Source organism: Gadus morhua, chromosome 8 (genome assembly GCF_902167405.1).
Source record: "Gadus morhua chromosome 8, gadMor3.0, whole genome shotgun sequence".
Taxonomy (NCBI): Eukaryota; Metazoa; Chordata; class Actinopteri; order Gadiformes; family Gadidae; genus Gadus; species Gadus morhua.
Genome location: NC_044055.1, coordinates 10,527,369 through 10,543,605, shown reverse-complemented (window position 1 = coordinate 10,543,605; position 16,237 = coordinate 10,527,369). Strand labels below are relative to the sequence as shown.

At 43.6% G+C, this 16,237-nt stretch overlaps 1 protein-coding gene across 2 annotated transcripts in view; it reads left to right on the top strand.

Moving 5' to 3' along the window:
• Positions 1–16,237, top strand: part of LOC115549404 (netrin-G1-like) — a 53,296-nt gene that overhangs the window by 21,545 nt on the left and 15,514 nt on the right. For both annotated transcript variants that reach the window (XM_030364552.1, XM_030364553.1), the window contains exon 3: positions 1,930–2,573. In XM_030364552.1, the coding sequence (XP_030220412.1) occupies positions 1,930–2,573 (644 nt within the window). The remainder of the gene's footprint in view (positions 1–1,929; positions 2,574–16,237) is intronic.

Below are 16,237 nucleotides of genomic sequence, written 5' to 3'. Positions count from 1 at the left end.
TCTCTCTCTCTCTCTCTCTCCCTCCTCCTCCCTCCCCCCCTCTCTCTCTCTCTCTCTCTCTCCCTCCTTACTTACCCTTGTCTATTTCCCCCTCACTTCCTCCCTTTGTAATGAGCACACATTGAGAGCCAGTCCAAGGTTGTTAAGGAACAAACAGGGAATATGATGACGCCCCACACAAACACAAGGGGGCTAAACGGTGGATGCTGCTGCAGTTTAGGCTCCCTGAGGCCTAGGGAACAGGAATCACAGTATCTGCCTTCTATTCTCTCTCTCTCTCTCTCTCTCTCTCTCTCTCTCTCTCTCTCTCTCTCTCTCTCTCTCTCTCTCTCTCTCTCTCTCTCTCTCTCTCTCTCTCTTTCCCTCTCTCTCTCTCTCTCTCTCTCTCTCTCTCTCTCTCTCTCTCTCTCTCTCTCTCTCTCTTCCGATCTCCATTGAAAATGTGTGTTGTTGAGAGGGTTGAACGTTTAGTGTTTTGTGAAAGAGTCTTTTAAGTGTTTGGTTTCATGCATTTTAATGTCCCATGAGAGGCAATCAACCAAACTCGCCTTCCCTGGTCTCTGTGTCTTCAGTTTTCTCTCCCCCTCTCCCCCCTTCTGTCTGTAACTCACTTTTTCAAGACCATCATTAGGACCCTATCACTTATTTAGCCCTCTAATTGGTTCACAAACAACGTTTTTTTTTTCATGCCAACCAGGCCCATTGATCCACAATCCTCAGTCGTGTGGTAGCGTGCCATCTTGTCATCTAGGAGAATGCTTGTGTATGCTGCACTGATAGTGTGCTATCACCGTTATACAGGAAAATAAAACGAATGCTGGTAGATGACTATCTTTAAATAGAGCCAAAGTGGCGTTTAGGCTTTAGCAAGAAATAGAGAAGGATTTGTACACAAGATAACCCACTGAATAGAAAACTAAAAGACAAAGAAATGCATTTTTCAAATATCGGCAAATCAAATCCCATTCATCGTTTTTTTTCCCCTTTTGCCGCGGAGGATAATTGTATTCAATCAACAGTATTTTCCATCCAGTGCCCTCTATATTACACAAGGTCTGGCTGCGATTCATGGCAGGCTGTGTGACAGATTACAAGGCCACAGTTGCGCCACAATACTGTTTTCACCTTTAGATAATGTTACGTTGCAGACTTTCAGATGATTGCTGATTATCGAGCTGCTTTACAGTTGATCTGAATCTCATCAGCACTTAGCCTCACTGTTCCCGGAGCAGAGGCGAGGTGAATGTCAATTGGATTTGGTCTTTTGCTTTCATTTTCTCCCTCTCTCTTTCTCTCTTAGCATAGCAAGCACTCAACACACACGCACTCACCCATGTGCACACACACGTACACAAATAAACACACACACACGCACACAGATGCTCAGACACACACAAATACAGACACACACTACTCTAGACACCTGGACTTAGACGATTGTCTGTCGATGGCACGGGGGCAGACGCAACCACATGAAAAATGCATGTTCCCTTTGCGTGATTCATAAGAAGCGCTCATCGAGATTCTTCCCGCATCTCGCTTGGCGCACCACACAGGAATATCAATTAAGCTGGCAATTTTGGTGGCAGCAGCGGCGGGGGAATATGGGATGCACAATGTCATGTTGATGATGAGGGGGAGCAGTGTTTTGTGCAGCTGTTAGGGGCTAAACAAGACCTGTGAAGATAGGCAAAATTAGAGTATGTGTGCAGGCCATGAAAATAATTTAAAACCTTCCTTGTGTTGAAACAGCCAATTTTCAAGAAAACAGGAGATTAAAATAAACTAAACTGACTCTCATTTGTTAAACACAGCTAGAAATTCGCCAATCAACACTCTATGGTCACGCATTTTCTGAATCTCTTACGAAGACATCTTCTGTTTTCTGTTTCCTGTTTCTGACTGGCCCTTTGTGCTGTCATCCCACAGGAGAATCCGTACATGTGCAACAACGAGTGTGACGCCTCCACGGAAGAGCTGGCCCACCCCCCGGAGCTGATGTTTGACTTTGAGGGCCGCAACCCCACCACCTTCTGGCAGTCCACCTCGTGGAAGAAGTACCCCAAGCCGCTGCAGGTCAACCTCACCCTGTCCTGGAACAAGACCATCGAGCTGACGGATGACATCATCCTCACGTTCGAGTCGGGCCGTCCGGAGCAGATGGTGCTGGAGAAGTCCCTGGACCAGGGCCGCACCTGGACGCCCTACCAGTTCTACGCCACCGACTGCCTGGACGCCTTCACGATGGAGCCTAAGACGGTGAACGAGCTAACGCAGCGCACCCTGCTGGACATCATCTGCACCGAGGACTACTCCCGCGGCTACGTGTGGAAGAACGACAAGACGGTGCGCTTCGAGATCAAGGACCGCTTTGCGCTGTTCGCAGGGCCCCGCCTCCACAACATGGCCTCTCTGTACGGACAGCTGGACACCACCAAGACCCTGAGGGACTTCTTCACCATCACGGACCTGAGGATTAGGCTGCTGAAGCCCGCTACCGGAGCTACCATGGTGGACGAGAACAACCTGTCAAGATACTTCTACGCAATCTCCGACATCAAGGTCCAGGGCAGGTAGGAATCCCCGGCCTGTTCTATATCTTGTGAAAGTGGAGAGGAAATGTTCTGAATTTAAGGTGAAAAGTTTTGATTTTTTTTATTTGGGAATTTGGCCTGGATTGGGTGTGTCAGTAGCATTCATTGATTTAGCTGGATAAGGTCCAAACCCGAAACAAAATAAAACTTTACCACTAACAATAATGTTTGCAAGTCAAGCGCAACAAGGAAGGCAGCATAATAATATCTTTCCAGTTCTGATCGGTAAAGACCTTTTAATGCATTTCTGTTTGTAGTGTTTGTCGTTGCAGATTCAACAAAGGCCTTTTCTGAGTGCAAAAGTCATTACTGTGGGATCAATATTCTTATTTTTTCATTTACATCAGGCCTACCATTTGGTGGTCTTGAAAAGCCATAATGAATACAGCACTTTACAATAATCCTGTTAAATATAACTCCTATTAGGTTTAGTAGATTTCCACCTCTTTAAAGAATAACTTTGACATCAATATTACAGCAAGCCTTTATTAGGCTAGAGTAGAACATTTGTATGAACAATCCAAGCTCCCATATTTACAATTATAAACATCTACACAAAATACGCAACACAGCCAACAAACACAGTGTTATCTAACGGAATTCATAAAAGGGTTGTTATTCATGCTTCACGTCAGCTATCATCGTTGTTGTGTTTATCTCTAGAAAGGCCTCTTTGTTTTCTTCTGGGAACTCTGTGGTTTCATGGCACATAGAACTGCGGTGATAAAAAAGAACCAGGCCTAAAGCCCTTTACGGCTGCTCTCCAAATGGGCCCTGTGTTGGTTGACGCGGTTGGTTTATGAGGATAACTTAGCTGGTAATGACCCATCAGATGGGTCCGTGGTGTATTGAAACAGCTAGTCCCTAATTGGAATTCAGGCCCACGTCAATGGTGGATTAGATCCATTAGCATGCCGGCTAATTGGTTGGAGACTAATCTTGTAATTAAGAGCGTTTGCCGCTGATTAAATGGTAACCATTGGGGACGTATCAGCAAACCGGAGGGAAGTTGGAAAGGTGCTAAACAGACAGGCTGTAGAATCCAAATTTAGCAATGTGTTGTTAGATTAAGCAAAGGGTTTCAGTCCTTGAATTGTTATGTTTACGGGGCATTTAAATGTTTTTGGTGTTTAAATAGCATGCATTCTTACGTAAGGATTTAATCAGCAAATTCAACTTTGGATTTTAAACAGATTTGCATTTTGCAGCCTTTTGATAATTGATCTAATGACACAGGCATTGAGCAAGCAAAACATGTTAAATAGTTCAGGAAATGTGATATTTCTTTTTTGTATTTCAAATTCACAAAACAAAACCTTGTAATAAACCTTTTACCCCCTTTTCTCCCCTCCCGCTGGCGGCCCCTGTCCCCCCTACCTCCCTTGACCTCAGTTTAGCCGTACACTAAAATGATAACAAAGTATGTCAATTCTACGTTTTAAGTAGGTCTGTTATTACACAGGCAGCCTCCCGGAAATGTGATATTTCTGACCGTTTTTCTTGAGCAATGTAGGTGCACTTCTCCCTTCTGTAATGTCAGTCAGGCATGCTTGTTTGTTTGTTTTAGGTTTTCAATCCAGACGCACGTTTCCAATATTTACACTGCTAACATAAATTGATGGGTTCTAAATTGCAAGCACTAGTAGCCAGGACAACAGACCATCTCCTGTAGATATCTTATTTCTCCATTCATTAGAACGAGTCGAAAAAAGTGGAATGGGAGGAAAATAAGCTATGTTGCCCAATTTTCCTTTGTGCCCTTGGGCGTTAAATTCAATTTTCCGCCAAAAGTTTCTAGTGTGAGAGAGAAAGAAAATAAACATACGATTTCGGTCCAGAGTCCAGAAGGTGGATCGGTAACTGGCTTGAAAGAGGGGTGAAAAAGGCCAGCGGCTAGTGAGTGATTAGAGTCTCAGCAGCCTCCTGGCTACAACCAAATGTGAAAGCCTTATCACAGAATGGCCATCCTATCCTGGAACTCCCCAGAATGCTCTGCCAACGCTGATAAACTTTCCGTGACACACAGACAGATTTTTTTGCTGCGTCAGGTAACCTGAGGGCTTGTGTTCAGTATTGTGAGGTAAGGAATGCAATCGTCAATGCCAATTAAGGGAATATGTAAATGTATTTGACCGGATAAAGTATTTTTAGCAGTTGCAATATGGGTTTTTAGATTGCGCTGAAAGAAATTGTCCCAGTTCTCTTTTGGGTCATTATTAATTGTTGGACTAAAGCAAAAAACTTGTTCTACATGTGAAACCATTATTCAGCCTCATATATATATATCAAGTGAATAAGTACAGCAGAAAAAAACACAACTACCTACAAACAAGGATTGAACGGTCCAGGAGACAGTGCTGTGGCATCCATACAGAAGATAAAAAAAAGCCCTTGCACAATAATTGTGTCCTATATAACAACATAAGTAAAGAAATTAAGGTCCTACAGAGACACACGAACACACACACACTCCCAGCCCGTACCTAAGTGCTAAGTCATCAGAGCATAAAACGGTATTCGCCGCGCTATCGATCGCTTACGGTATTCCACTCCCAGCAGCGGAGGTGGAGGACAGGGACGGAGAGAGGAGTCAGGCTTCGGGAACGCCATGCGGGCAAGCCGCTGCACCTCCACGCTTTCTCTCCACGCTCCTCGTCTATTGATCAGCTGTCTGCCTGTTGATTAAGACATGAGCTCCTGGGTTTCTGGCTGTGCGGTCGGAGCGCCACATGCGCAGGTTCCGTAGCAGGGCCTGGGAATGAAAGGCAGATAATCCATAAGTGCTAATGTAGCTGCTTGTGCTTCGCCCTGCTGTCTCCCTCACTCCCTGTTTTTCCTGACCTTTCGCCGTGCCCCCCCGGGATTCAACTTGAAGCGTATAAATGGAAGCTTAAAACAACATGCCACTGGAAACGTCCAGGGAGGAATGCAGTGGCTCAGTCCGCGGGGAGGCCGAAGAAGGCTTTTAGAAGATGATTGAGTATGACTGGTGCTCACCTGTGTCTGACGACAGACAACCTGCCATCTCAAGCCACCAAGAACACACGGGACGGTGTCCTACTTTGGAAATGCTTTTTTGAGTGCAACTTTGCAAAACAGTAGACCGCAACTCGAAAGAGTCAACTTTTTTATTCAAACTTTGCTGCGAGGAGTGTAACCGTTCAAGGGTTAATGCAGTATGAATATACAGTATATATATATCAAATATATATTTATATGAAGAGCGGGAATGTTTCACCCTCCCAGTGAGGTCATACAGGCACAGTGCCAAGTGCTTCACCATGTCTCTCTCACTTCAAAGGGCACTTTAAAGGATGGCTCATTCGAGGCGCTCCTTGGCTCATAGGCGTATCGAGCCTAGCATCCAGCTGAATCACAGCCATCCGCAACACCTTGTGGATATCTGTGCACACACATGCTTGTTTGCACATTTTTTACATTAAAATTATACTCGAAAAAATATCTGTTGATTTATAATGCACCTTTCATGGTTCGCAGACGATTTAAAAACACACACAAAAATAGCATTTGTAGGATGGCATTTTTGCGCTTCTACTGGGGATGCGCTTCTAGATGTCTAAGAAATTGCTCGTATGTGAGAGGGTAGGGACTATAGTCAGACTTGGAGGATACAAAGCGCCGACATGATGGGTTCTCACTGTTACTCGGATCCTTGGAGAACTGTTCCGTGTTGGATGATTCAGATTGTTGCAGCCAGGAGGTCTGGCTGCAATGTGTTGCAGTGGCATGGTGGTCAGAATACGATGCCGTTAAGAGAAACTAAAGAAGATCAGAGTGCAGTGGAACTCTGGAGGTGCTGTTTGGCTCATTGCAGTTGGCTCATTATTATGTCGTTCAGCTGTATTGAGGATAAGAACAGATTGAAGTCATGGCAAAAGGAAGTATTTCTTAAACATAAGGTTGACCAAACTGTGCAATGAGATAATTGTTAGTTTTGAATTAGTGCTGTAATGCTACTTTTTATTTGAAATAACTAGTGTTGTTGACTTTCAGGTAACCCGCTACAATCTCGACGCACAATACCATGGATGAATGTGTGCAAGCTCACATACACACACTCTCTATATTCTGTCCTTTCTCTCCATCACAATCTCTCTCCCACACACACACACACCCACACACACACCCACACCCACACACACACACACACACACAATCAACATCCACCCTGACGGTGGTCTGCTCCTCCGAGAGCCTCGCTGCCCTGTGAACCGTGACAGCTGTAGCGCGCTTGATTGACAGATGGAGAAAGTCAGGGTCAAGTGCAGGTTTAAAGCAAACCCCCCTGGCCTGATGCGCTGCTGGCTCTATCCAGGTCCTTCCATCCCCCCTGGCCTCTGCTCTCCATCCTATCGTGGACCTCATGTCTGTCACGCACCATACACTACTTCTGCCAATCATCCCCATCTCACGTCTCGGACGTTTAATTAACGCTGAATGTGAGCTCAGCTATTTCTTTGTAAATATTAAATGGCCGTGGGGAAGTAAAAAGTAAAAAACAGGGAAAAGAGAGTCACCATAAGCTGCCTCTGGAGGAAGGAGACCACCGTGAGCAGGAGATAACACATCGCTCCACTCTGTGTTCTACCTGTTTCCCATGGTGTTCTGTGTTGTGTTGGCTGGTGTACAGGGACGACAGGTAGGGGTGAATGGGTTTATGTATGCAATGAGAAAGAATAGCTGGTTGTGTACAGGTGACGGTATGCATTTTCCTCAAAGCACTAAAGATGCATGTATGAATGAGCGTGTATGTGTGTTTGTGTGTTTGTGTGTGTGTGTGTGTGTGTGTGTGTGTGTGTGTGTGTGTGTGTGTGTGTGTGTGTGTGTGTGTGTGTGTGTGTGTGTGTGTGTGTGTGAATACATGAATATAGGTATAAAGGCATTTTCCTACAATATGGTCCTTCTATGTGTGTACGTGTGTGAGTATGCATCTGCTTTGTGCAAAGGTACTCCTGTGCTTTTTTTATCCCTACTGGGGTTCTGAAGTGACGTGGGTGGGTGGGTGGGGCTGAGTCATTGTGCCAAATTCACCTTAATATTGTAATCCAATAATGAAGTATTATTCAGAATTTCTGTCAGAGATGAGGGTGTACACTTAACCAAACACACAATAGACATGAATATACACACACATCCACCCTTTCCATCTGCACGCATTTCCATTTTAATATGTCCCTATATTTCTGTGTCTCTCTCTCTCTCTCTCTCTCTCTCTCCCTCTTTCTCTCTCTCTCTCTCTCTCTCTCTCTCTCTCTCTCGCTCTCTCTCTCTGTCTGCCTCTGACTCTCTCTCTGTCACTGTCTCGCTCTCACTCTGTCTCTCTCTCTTATCTTTTTCTGTCTGCCTCTCTATCTCTCTTACCTGTCTCTCTCTCTTTCTGTCTGTCTCTGTCTCTCTCTCTGTGTCTCTCTCTGTCTGTCACTGTCTCTCTCGCTCTGTCTGCCTCTGTCTCTCTCTCTGTCTCTCTGTCACTGTCTCACTCTCACTCTGTCTCTCTCTCTTATCTTTTTCTGTCTGCCTCTTTATCTCTCTTACCTGTCTCTCTCTTATTCTGTCTGTCTCTGTCTCTCTCTCTGTTTCTCTCCCTCTGTCTGTCTCTGTCTCTGTCTCTCTCTCTCTCGCTCTGGCTCTCTCTCTCTCTCTCTGTCTGTCTCTGTCTCTGTCTCTCTCTCTCTCGCTCTGGCTCTCTCTCTCTCTCTCTGTCTGTCTCTGTCCGCTCTCTCTCTCTTGCTCTGGCTCTCTCTCTTTCTCTCTGTCTGTCTCTGTCTCTGTCTCTGTCTCTCTCTCTCGCTCTGGCTCTCTCTCTCTCTGTCTGTCTCTGTCTCTGTCTCTCTCTCTCTCGCTCTGGCTCTCTCTCTTTCTCTCTGTCTGTCTCTGTCCCCTCTCTCGGTCTCTCTCTATGTTTCTCTCTCTCTGTCTGTCTCTGTCTCTGTCTCTCTCTCTCTCGCTCTGGCTCTCTCTCTCTCTCTCTGTCTGTCTCTGTCCCCTCTCTCGGTCTCTCTCTATGTGTGTGGCTCACATCGTAGTGGGGCGCGGGCGCTCTAACCAAGGCGAGAGGGGTCTCAGCAGGAATTACCATACTGTATGCCTACAAGAATGCAGCCTCAATAATGGACCCTGCCACTGAAAACAAATCACAGGCGTCCACACGGCGGTGGGGAAACTGCGTGCAAAATTCACATTCCATTTCATCACGGCAGAAAATTGAAGCCCGGGGAATTAACTTGTGATCCATTCGTAATATATATATAAATATATATCTACCCCCCCCCCCCCCCCCCCCCCAGTAATTTAGGTAACCCTAGCGGCGCCTACTTAAGCTTTCCGAGGTGGTGGATGTGCGACGCAAAACAATTTGTTTTGAGGTGGATTACATTACGCTCAGGACGAAACGACGCGATTGGCCACGGGACGGGAGTAACGAAAACAAACCTAATCGGACTCTTCAATTTCACGGTGACACAGCCGAGCGTAATGAGGTGACACCCTGACAACTGTGCCCGCCCGCATAGTTCAATGGCATCTGCAATGTAGAAAGAGATCCAATATCGAGTGGGGGCTGTCAAAGTCATTATGTCGGGGCTGTGTCTGCCCCACGCTCTTCACTGGTCACCGTTGTTGACGCAGAAGATAATTTCCGCCTGGATTCGCTTTCGGAGCAATTTCAAAGTTTGCTAAGGGCAAATTCCATCGATGCATGAGCCCCTGCACTGCAGCTGGTAGCTCAAAGATGAACTAGGTGTGCTCGTCTCAACCTTCAGGATGTTTCAGGACAAGGCTTGCTTGGTTATGGTTCATTGTGTTGGTTTATCGTTAGGTCCATTGTAACAGCAGAGCAGAAGGAGTTTAACGGTTTAATATGTATTCAACTCTTGGCCGGATCACAAAACGTTTGGCAAAACTTTAGTCCTGAATGAAATCGTAGAAAGGTGCATTTTCGTTTTTAGAACTAAATAAAACAAGGCAAGGAACTTTTTCTATTATTTACATTTTGAACCTCTGGGATACTTGCATGTCTAGGAATATGATATATGCAACACAGATGAATCAATGATGATTTTGCTTTGAATGCTTCGCCTACTTCAAAATCATTTTTCCTCACGTCTCAATTGCCTGTTAAAAGATCCATGAAATTGAATAAACATGACAAACCTGTATTTGCTTTCTATATGTTACCCATTTGATGCCATTATGCTAAACTGGAAAGAATGAATAACTAATATCTTAGTTGAATAAACAGCACCCAGTGTGCAACAGTGACATGATATTCTTAGGGAAGCACAAGCAACAGCAAGTTTGTCAGTACGCCAAACTCCTCTCATAATCCGCAAGAAACATCCTGCATCTCACCTAGTATTTACTTTCAATGCCCCGGTAGTTGCCATGCACAAGCCCTTTTGACGGACAGACACAACAGGGCCTCTCGGACCTCTCATGTAGCAGACATCAAACTGTGACGCAAGGGTCACACCAGTACCAGAGAGCTGGTTGACGTTGATCTAAAAATTCAGTGGGGCCAAAGTTCAAACTTGTCTCTTCACACCTGTCAGGTCCTCTGATGGCCAGGCCTTCCTTAAACACGCAAAAACAAAAACGTTGCCCATTCTTCTTCACTGGAACCAAATGTGTGTTAAGTTAACAGTTGCGAAATCTTGTGCTTTTTATTGAAGGGGGAACCTGAGATGAGAAACTGAGAGTGAACTCAAAGAAAAAGGCAAACAAACAAACATTATTGTACTTTAAAATTCCCCCTCCCCCACCAAACAAACACATGCTGAATTAATTTGTTATTGTTCAGGAAGATTCATTATTAATTCAGCGTCATGGGTCATTTAGTTAGACTCAGCAGATCAATGCTGCAGTTTTCTGTTATTTGTCTATTTTTTCATCATCTCACCTTTGTAAAAACCTTTAGTTCAACAATTAATTAAAATCTTAATCAATTTAAACATGCTTCACTCAATCAAACTTTGCCGGTAGATTAGGGAGTATTTTATTTAGGAAGTTAGTTAATTCGTTATCCTTCTTAGCTCTGGTTATGGAACAGATTCAGCTTCCTTTGACCTTATAAGTTCAAGGAATAATGGACCATCCTGTTCAGAAGCCTTTCCATAGTGCTTTTCAAAGTGCACAGACAAATTGCTGACAGAAAAGGGTTGAGTCTGTTGTCAATAAGTACACACTAGAGATAAACTAGACATCCCCAATTTGGGACCAGACTATGTTGACCATAGTGAAAGTAACAGTTACAGTTAAGTTATTTGGAAAGGCCTTTATCAAAGGTATTAAGAAATCTGTAAAGAATATATTTAATATAAATGTAATATATATGTAAAAAAAAAATGAAATTTGAACAGGGCAGGGGATGGCCGGTGACTCAACCCTGACCCTGGTGACTTAACGTGAATTCCAAAACCTTACCGACTAGACTCTCTCACAGAGTGTTCCGACCAAGAATCAATTTGTTCGAAGCCCAAAAAGTTGGTACCCAGCTGGAACAGAAATAGCAGGTCTTCTTCAAGTGTAACAGTGACGACATCAGTGAGCGTTTCATATTCTACAGGAGGGAAAGGGAGGTCGGAATAGATAGCATGCTACTACTGTCTGCTTCCGGTGTGCATTATTCAATGCTCAATACTGGTGGGAACACAGGCTGGTTCGCTAGGAAGCAGCAAGGTGCCAAGACTACTTTACGGACCGTTTCAAGAACCAGAGCTAATTTAGAGGGAAAAGGAAAATCAGTGGGTAGTGGTAACCATACAATGCAGATAGTACATGAGTCTATGTTGTTCCAAAATAGACAGTAAGGTTAATACAAGGCATATCGCAATGTGGAAACCTGACAATATAACTCTATTTAACTCTGCTAGGCTACGTTAACGATAGCAGAAACTAGTCTCAATAATGTTATTATAATAGAAGCATTATTTAAAAAACATGAAATGTTAAACAAAAGATCTTGAAGTCCTGATTAGATTAAAATAGGTACTTGTCACACAAGTAGCTCTCATATGTTAGATGCATAAGATATATCCCATTGTCTTTCCACAGCTCTAAGTGATGTTTCAGTCTATCACCTTTCTGGCTGACACAGCAGGTCATACCAACACTGATGGAATGCTTCACTACGGATTAATTATTTTACATTATTAATTCACCCTGTGGTCCTCCAGCTCACTAAGCAGTTTATTGCTTCCGTCTCACACTGTGTGCTAGGTTTGCAAGCAATAGGACGTTCTGTGCTCCATGTGGTTCGAAATATATGCTGATTTATTTCATGCACCATAATCCTCTTCATTACTTCAACTAAATATATCAGATTAGGTTGCGTAGTCCGCAACCTGGGTGTCATCCTTGACCCCACCCTGTCATTTCAGCCTCATATCAACAACACCACAAAATCTGCATTCTTCCATCTGAGAAACATCGCAAGACTTCGACCCTCACTCTCAGACTCAGTCACTGAAACACTCATCCACTGCTTCATCTCCACCCGTCTGGACTATTGTAATTCCATCCTCACAGGTCTCCCCTCCAAAACCTTGGACCGACTGCAATATGTTCAGAACTCAGCTGCCAGGGTTTTAACTGGCACTAAGCCCTGGCAGCACATCACCCCCATCCTGATGCAACTCCACTGGTTACCTGTTAAGTCCCGGATCAAGTTTAAAATCCTCCTACTCACCTACAAGTCCCTGCATGCTCTGGCCCCCCGTTACCTCTCTGACCTCCTCCATCCCTACACCCCCCTGCGGTCCCTCAGGTCCTCTGCTAAGGACCAGCTGGAAACCCCCCGCACCAGACTCAAGACCTTTGGGGACAGGGCCTTCTGCGCCTCTGCCCCCACTCTGTGGAATCTGCTCCCCCTCCATATCCGCTGTGCCACTTCAGTGGAGTCATTCAAAAAGCTCCTGAAGGCACACCTCTTCTTAGAGGCCTATGGCCTTTAACCTGCCCCCCCCCCTGTGTACACCTCTTGTTAAGCGACCTTGGGTACCTTGAAAGGCGCTATATAAATTGAATTTATTATTATTATTATTATTATTATTATGATAATCTATTAATATTATCAATTGTGTTGTCTGAGTATATCATGAGTATATAACTTGAGTATATCCATAACAATTCAGGAATTCTTAAAAAAAATATATATATGTATATATTATTTATTTTTTGAACTTTTACTCTGGTTTCTGGTATGCATATATTTCAGGGTAGGCTTGTGTTTCAGCGGGTTTTAAACTGTGGCTTGTAGGCGCCTTCATGAGAAAGAAGTCAATGTTAGACACAGTGAGCCTGTCAGCACACTGCAAATAAGCACACAGTGGTCTGGGTTAGGTAGACGCCAGAGTACCCAGACTGTCATCACAAAACACATACTTACTACCCCACCATATCACTTATTCTATTTACAAAAATATGATTTTGCCATCTTTTTCAAGTTTTTGTCTTACAATATGAAAAATGAGTGCCTACACTACAGATGGACAATTTTCTTTCTCCCTCTATCTCCCTCGACCTGACGCACTCAAACACTAAAATAAACATTTAATCTACTGTGAGAGCATAGCATACTTACGCTCATGGGAGAGTATTGAACATAAAGCAAAATGCAGGGGGGGAGGGGTGGTGGAGGGGGAATGATCTCTTTAACTCTTCCAGGGAAAGCCTCTTGTTTGGATAATGGATAACACCTATCGTCGCTTCTCTGGGCCCAAGACAAAAGGTCATTAAAACTTCATGAAACATGTCTTTGTAACTGTGCTAGTTCAGGAGGCTTAACGGCCCACACAGGGATCTCTTTGCCCCCCCCCCCGCCACACACACACACACACACATACACACACACACAGGCACACTTGGTCTTGGGGAGAATAACTCTGTGATTTCATTATGACAATGCCCCCGGCAAAAACATTGCATTCCAGAGTTCCCCTGTGTCCAGAATGATGCGTCTGCCCTATCGATGCGGCGCGCGCCCAGGCTGGGAAGTGATGATCCAGATTCGGCTGGTTTTTAATTAAGTGGAAGGTCAAATTTCATTGCGCTTCACTTGGGGGGAGCTGAAGGGGAGCAAGGTACACCCCACTCATTAATTTTATGGAGCAGGTTCTTTTAATTGATTCAAAAGTTAAGGACTGCAGGGAGCCGTTTGCTCAGAGGCTGCCCAGCACTCGGGGAATCTGGACTGGGGGCGTTGCGTTGAGTAACTCATTTGCAACGGAAGCCATCAGCCATGCGACCTGTGCTTCAATTTGACCATTTAAAAGTATATTTGATTGCAGCAACGGTAGCTTTATGTCTCTAAACCGAGAGCCAATCTTAACATAGCAGGGGGAATAGCATACAAAAACCCTTGGTTAAAGCCTTAATGAAACTCTTTTACTCACTGTTGCAGTTTAACACTACATTAGTATTATTATTATTGTTATTAGGGTGATTGTAAAGCAGGCCACACTATTGTTATTCTGTATATTAATTATCTTTTTATTTTACTTTCTTTATTATTATTTAACCATTTGAGACGTCTATCTACTTACTGTATCGCTTTGTTTCATTGACAAAAGGAAAATCATCTCCTGCTACTTTATTTATTCTTACATGTTTCAGGTTTTTTATGAAGCATTACATTTCATAGGCCAAGAGGCATGTCGAAATTTAAATCTCAACACTAGAGCGCTTTGTAGAGTACAAAGTGCTTAAGTTTTTATACTTTATGGACAGGTGCCCCCGATGCTTAACATATTAAAACATGGTATCAATTACGCCAACATATGGTTGGTTAAACATGTTTCACATTCTGGGTAATTACTTCTGAAACGAGAAGCAATTGGCACAATTATTGTGCCAACATTGGCACACATTGGCACAATAATGTCGATTCAACTGAAACAGGCCATGCCAATTTGTGCCTATACAATTCTTCAGTCACTGTGGATTTTTTGGGGAACACATTTCCGGCTTATATCGGCACACATTCAGTCAAATATTCACCAAACTTGGTAGATAACATATTTCAATGACCCCCGATCAAAGCTTTAGAGTTTGTTTTCGCATCATCTGAAATTGGTGACTAAACCTTTGAAGGCCTGGCCTGATGCATTATACGGGCCATAACTCTCCAATGCTAAATTAATTATACGTCTGATTAAACGTTGGATCTAGTGAAAGATGTACAACAACAACAAACATACGAATCCCAACAGGCTGGGACATAGCCGTGGGAACATGTCGGGCATATGGGCGAGTGAAATCCTCAATATGAAAAAGATCTGTATGAATAATATATGCAGTAAAATGTACATTGGATGTGCATGTTTTCCCACATGATTATTTCCCTTAAACAATTTGCTCTTAATGACGGGGTTATAAAGACATCGAAGATTCGCCTCTGCTTTACCATTTTCCTGTGCTGTTGTGCACCTTTTGAATCAAATGATATTATCCAATATTAAGGTTTTTAGGCTGATAGTAGCCTATATTTTCTGTTAAATTGAATGCAGATGCTGACATGAGTATGCCCACACATTGTTGCCATATTGTGAAAATAAATATTCCATGAACCCGTTAGCCAGCGCTGGCTAACACGTTTGAAGAAGAAAAAACGAGTTTCTCTTATACCTGCATGTATTGTCACTCACACTCCCTGACCACGAGCATTACTTGTGAAAAGTGAACATTGACCAATGGGACCAGATTGGCCGACCTCTTCATACTCGATCAATGGATGGACCATCTCACAGGATTACCTACTGGCCTGACGTATACAACCGATCGAGAAATCCAGCTTCACATATAAACATTGTATGACAATGTTCATATTTGAAGCACTTTGAGTCTGCCTTGTATCTGAAAGTGCTATTTAAATAAAGTTCCCTTGCTTTGCCTTGTCTTAAGAGAAATCGTTTTGTGTGATCAAAAGTCAAGAAGCCAGAAGACAAACAGGCTTGTATCAGTATCAGGCTTGTGTGTTTGTAACAGCTACATCTTGACGGCGCACTGCACACACATGGCTTGGTAAGTAACATAAATCTCACATTTTAAAGTGTTTGTCAACCATTAAGTTAGCCATTAACCATACGTTTTATATTATCTATGTGATTGTTGTGGTATACGTGTTATCAAATGGCAAAATGTTTAACAAACATTAAGAGTTAACCACCATTGTTACGTGAGCTACGTTGTAATGTTATCTATGTAAGGAGATTAGCAGCATGTTATCACATTTTGCATCTGACGTTGCAATCTAGAGTCAGGTTGCATCCATTCAGCAGCAATACTACTTAAGGTTTTGTATGCTCGGATGGGACAGACAGAGGAGCCAGAAACCACATCAGAAGCCTCTCGAAACAGACGGAGAGAGAGGTCAAAACCAGCAAGAGCAGGTTTTTTTAAGAGGGAGATCAACCTCAGGAAGGACACAAAAAGCCAGTTGACGGCAATCCGAGACAAAGTCAGTGGGTTCAGTAGCAGTGCTAGAGGCTATTTTTCTTTGTCAAGACAAGCCAATTGACAAGTCAAGGTAGAGCTTTGAGTAAATAACGATTAAGATGTCATAACTTCCAGGCTTAGGGTTCATTCTCAAGTCAAGTATAGTCCAACTTTGTTTTAAAAAGAGTTAA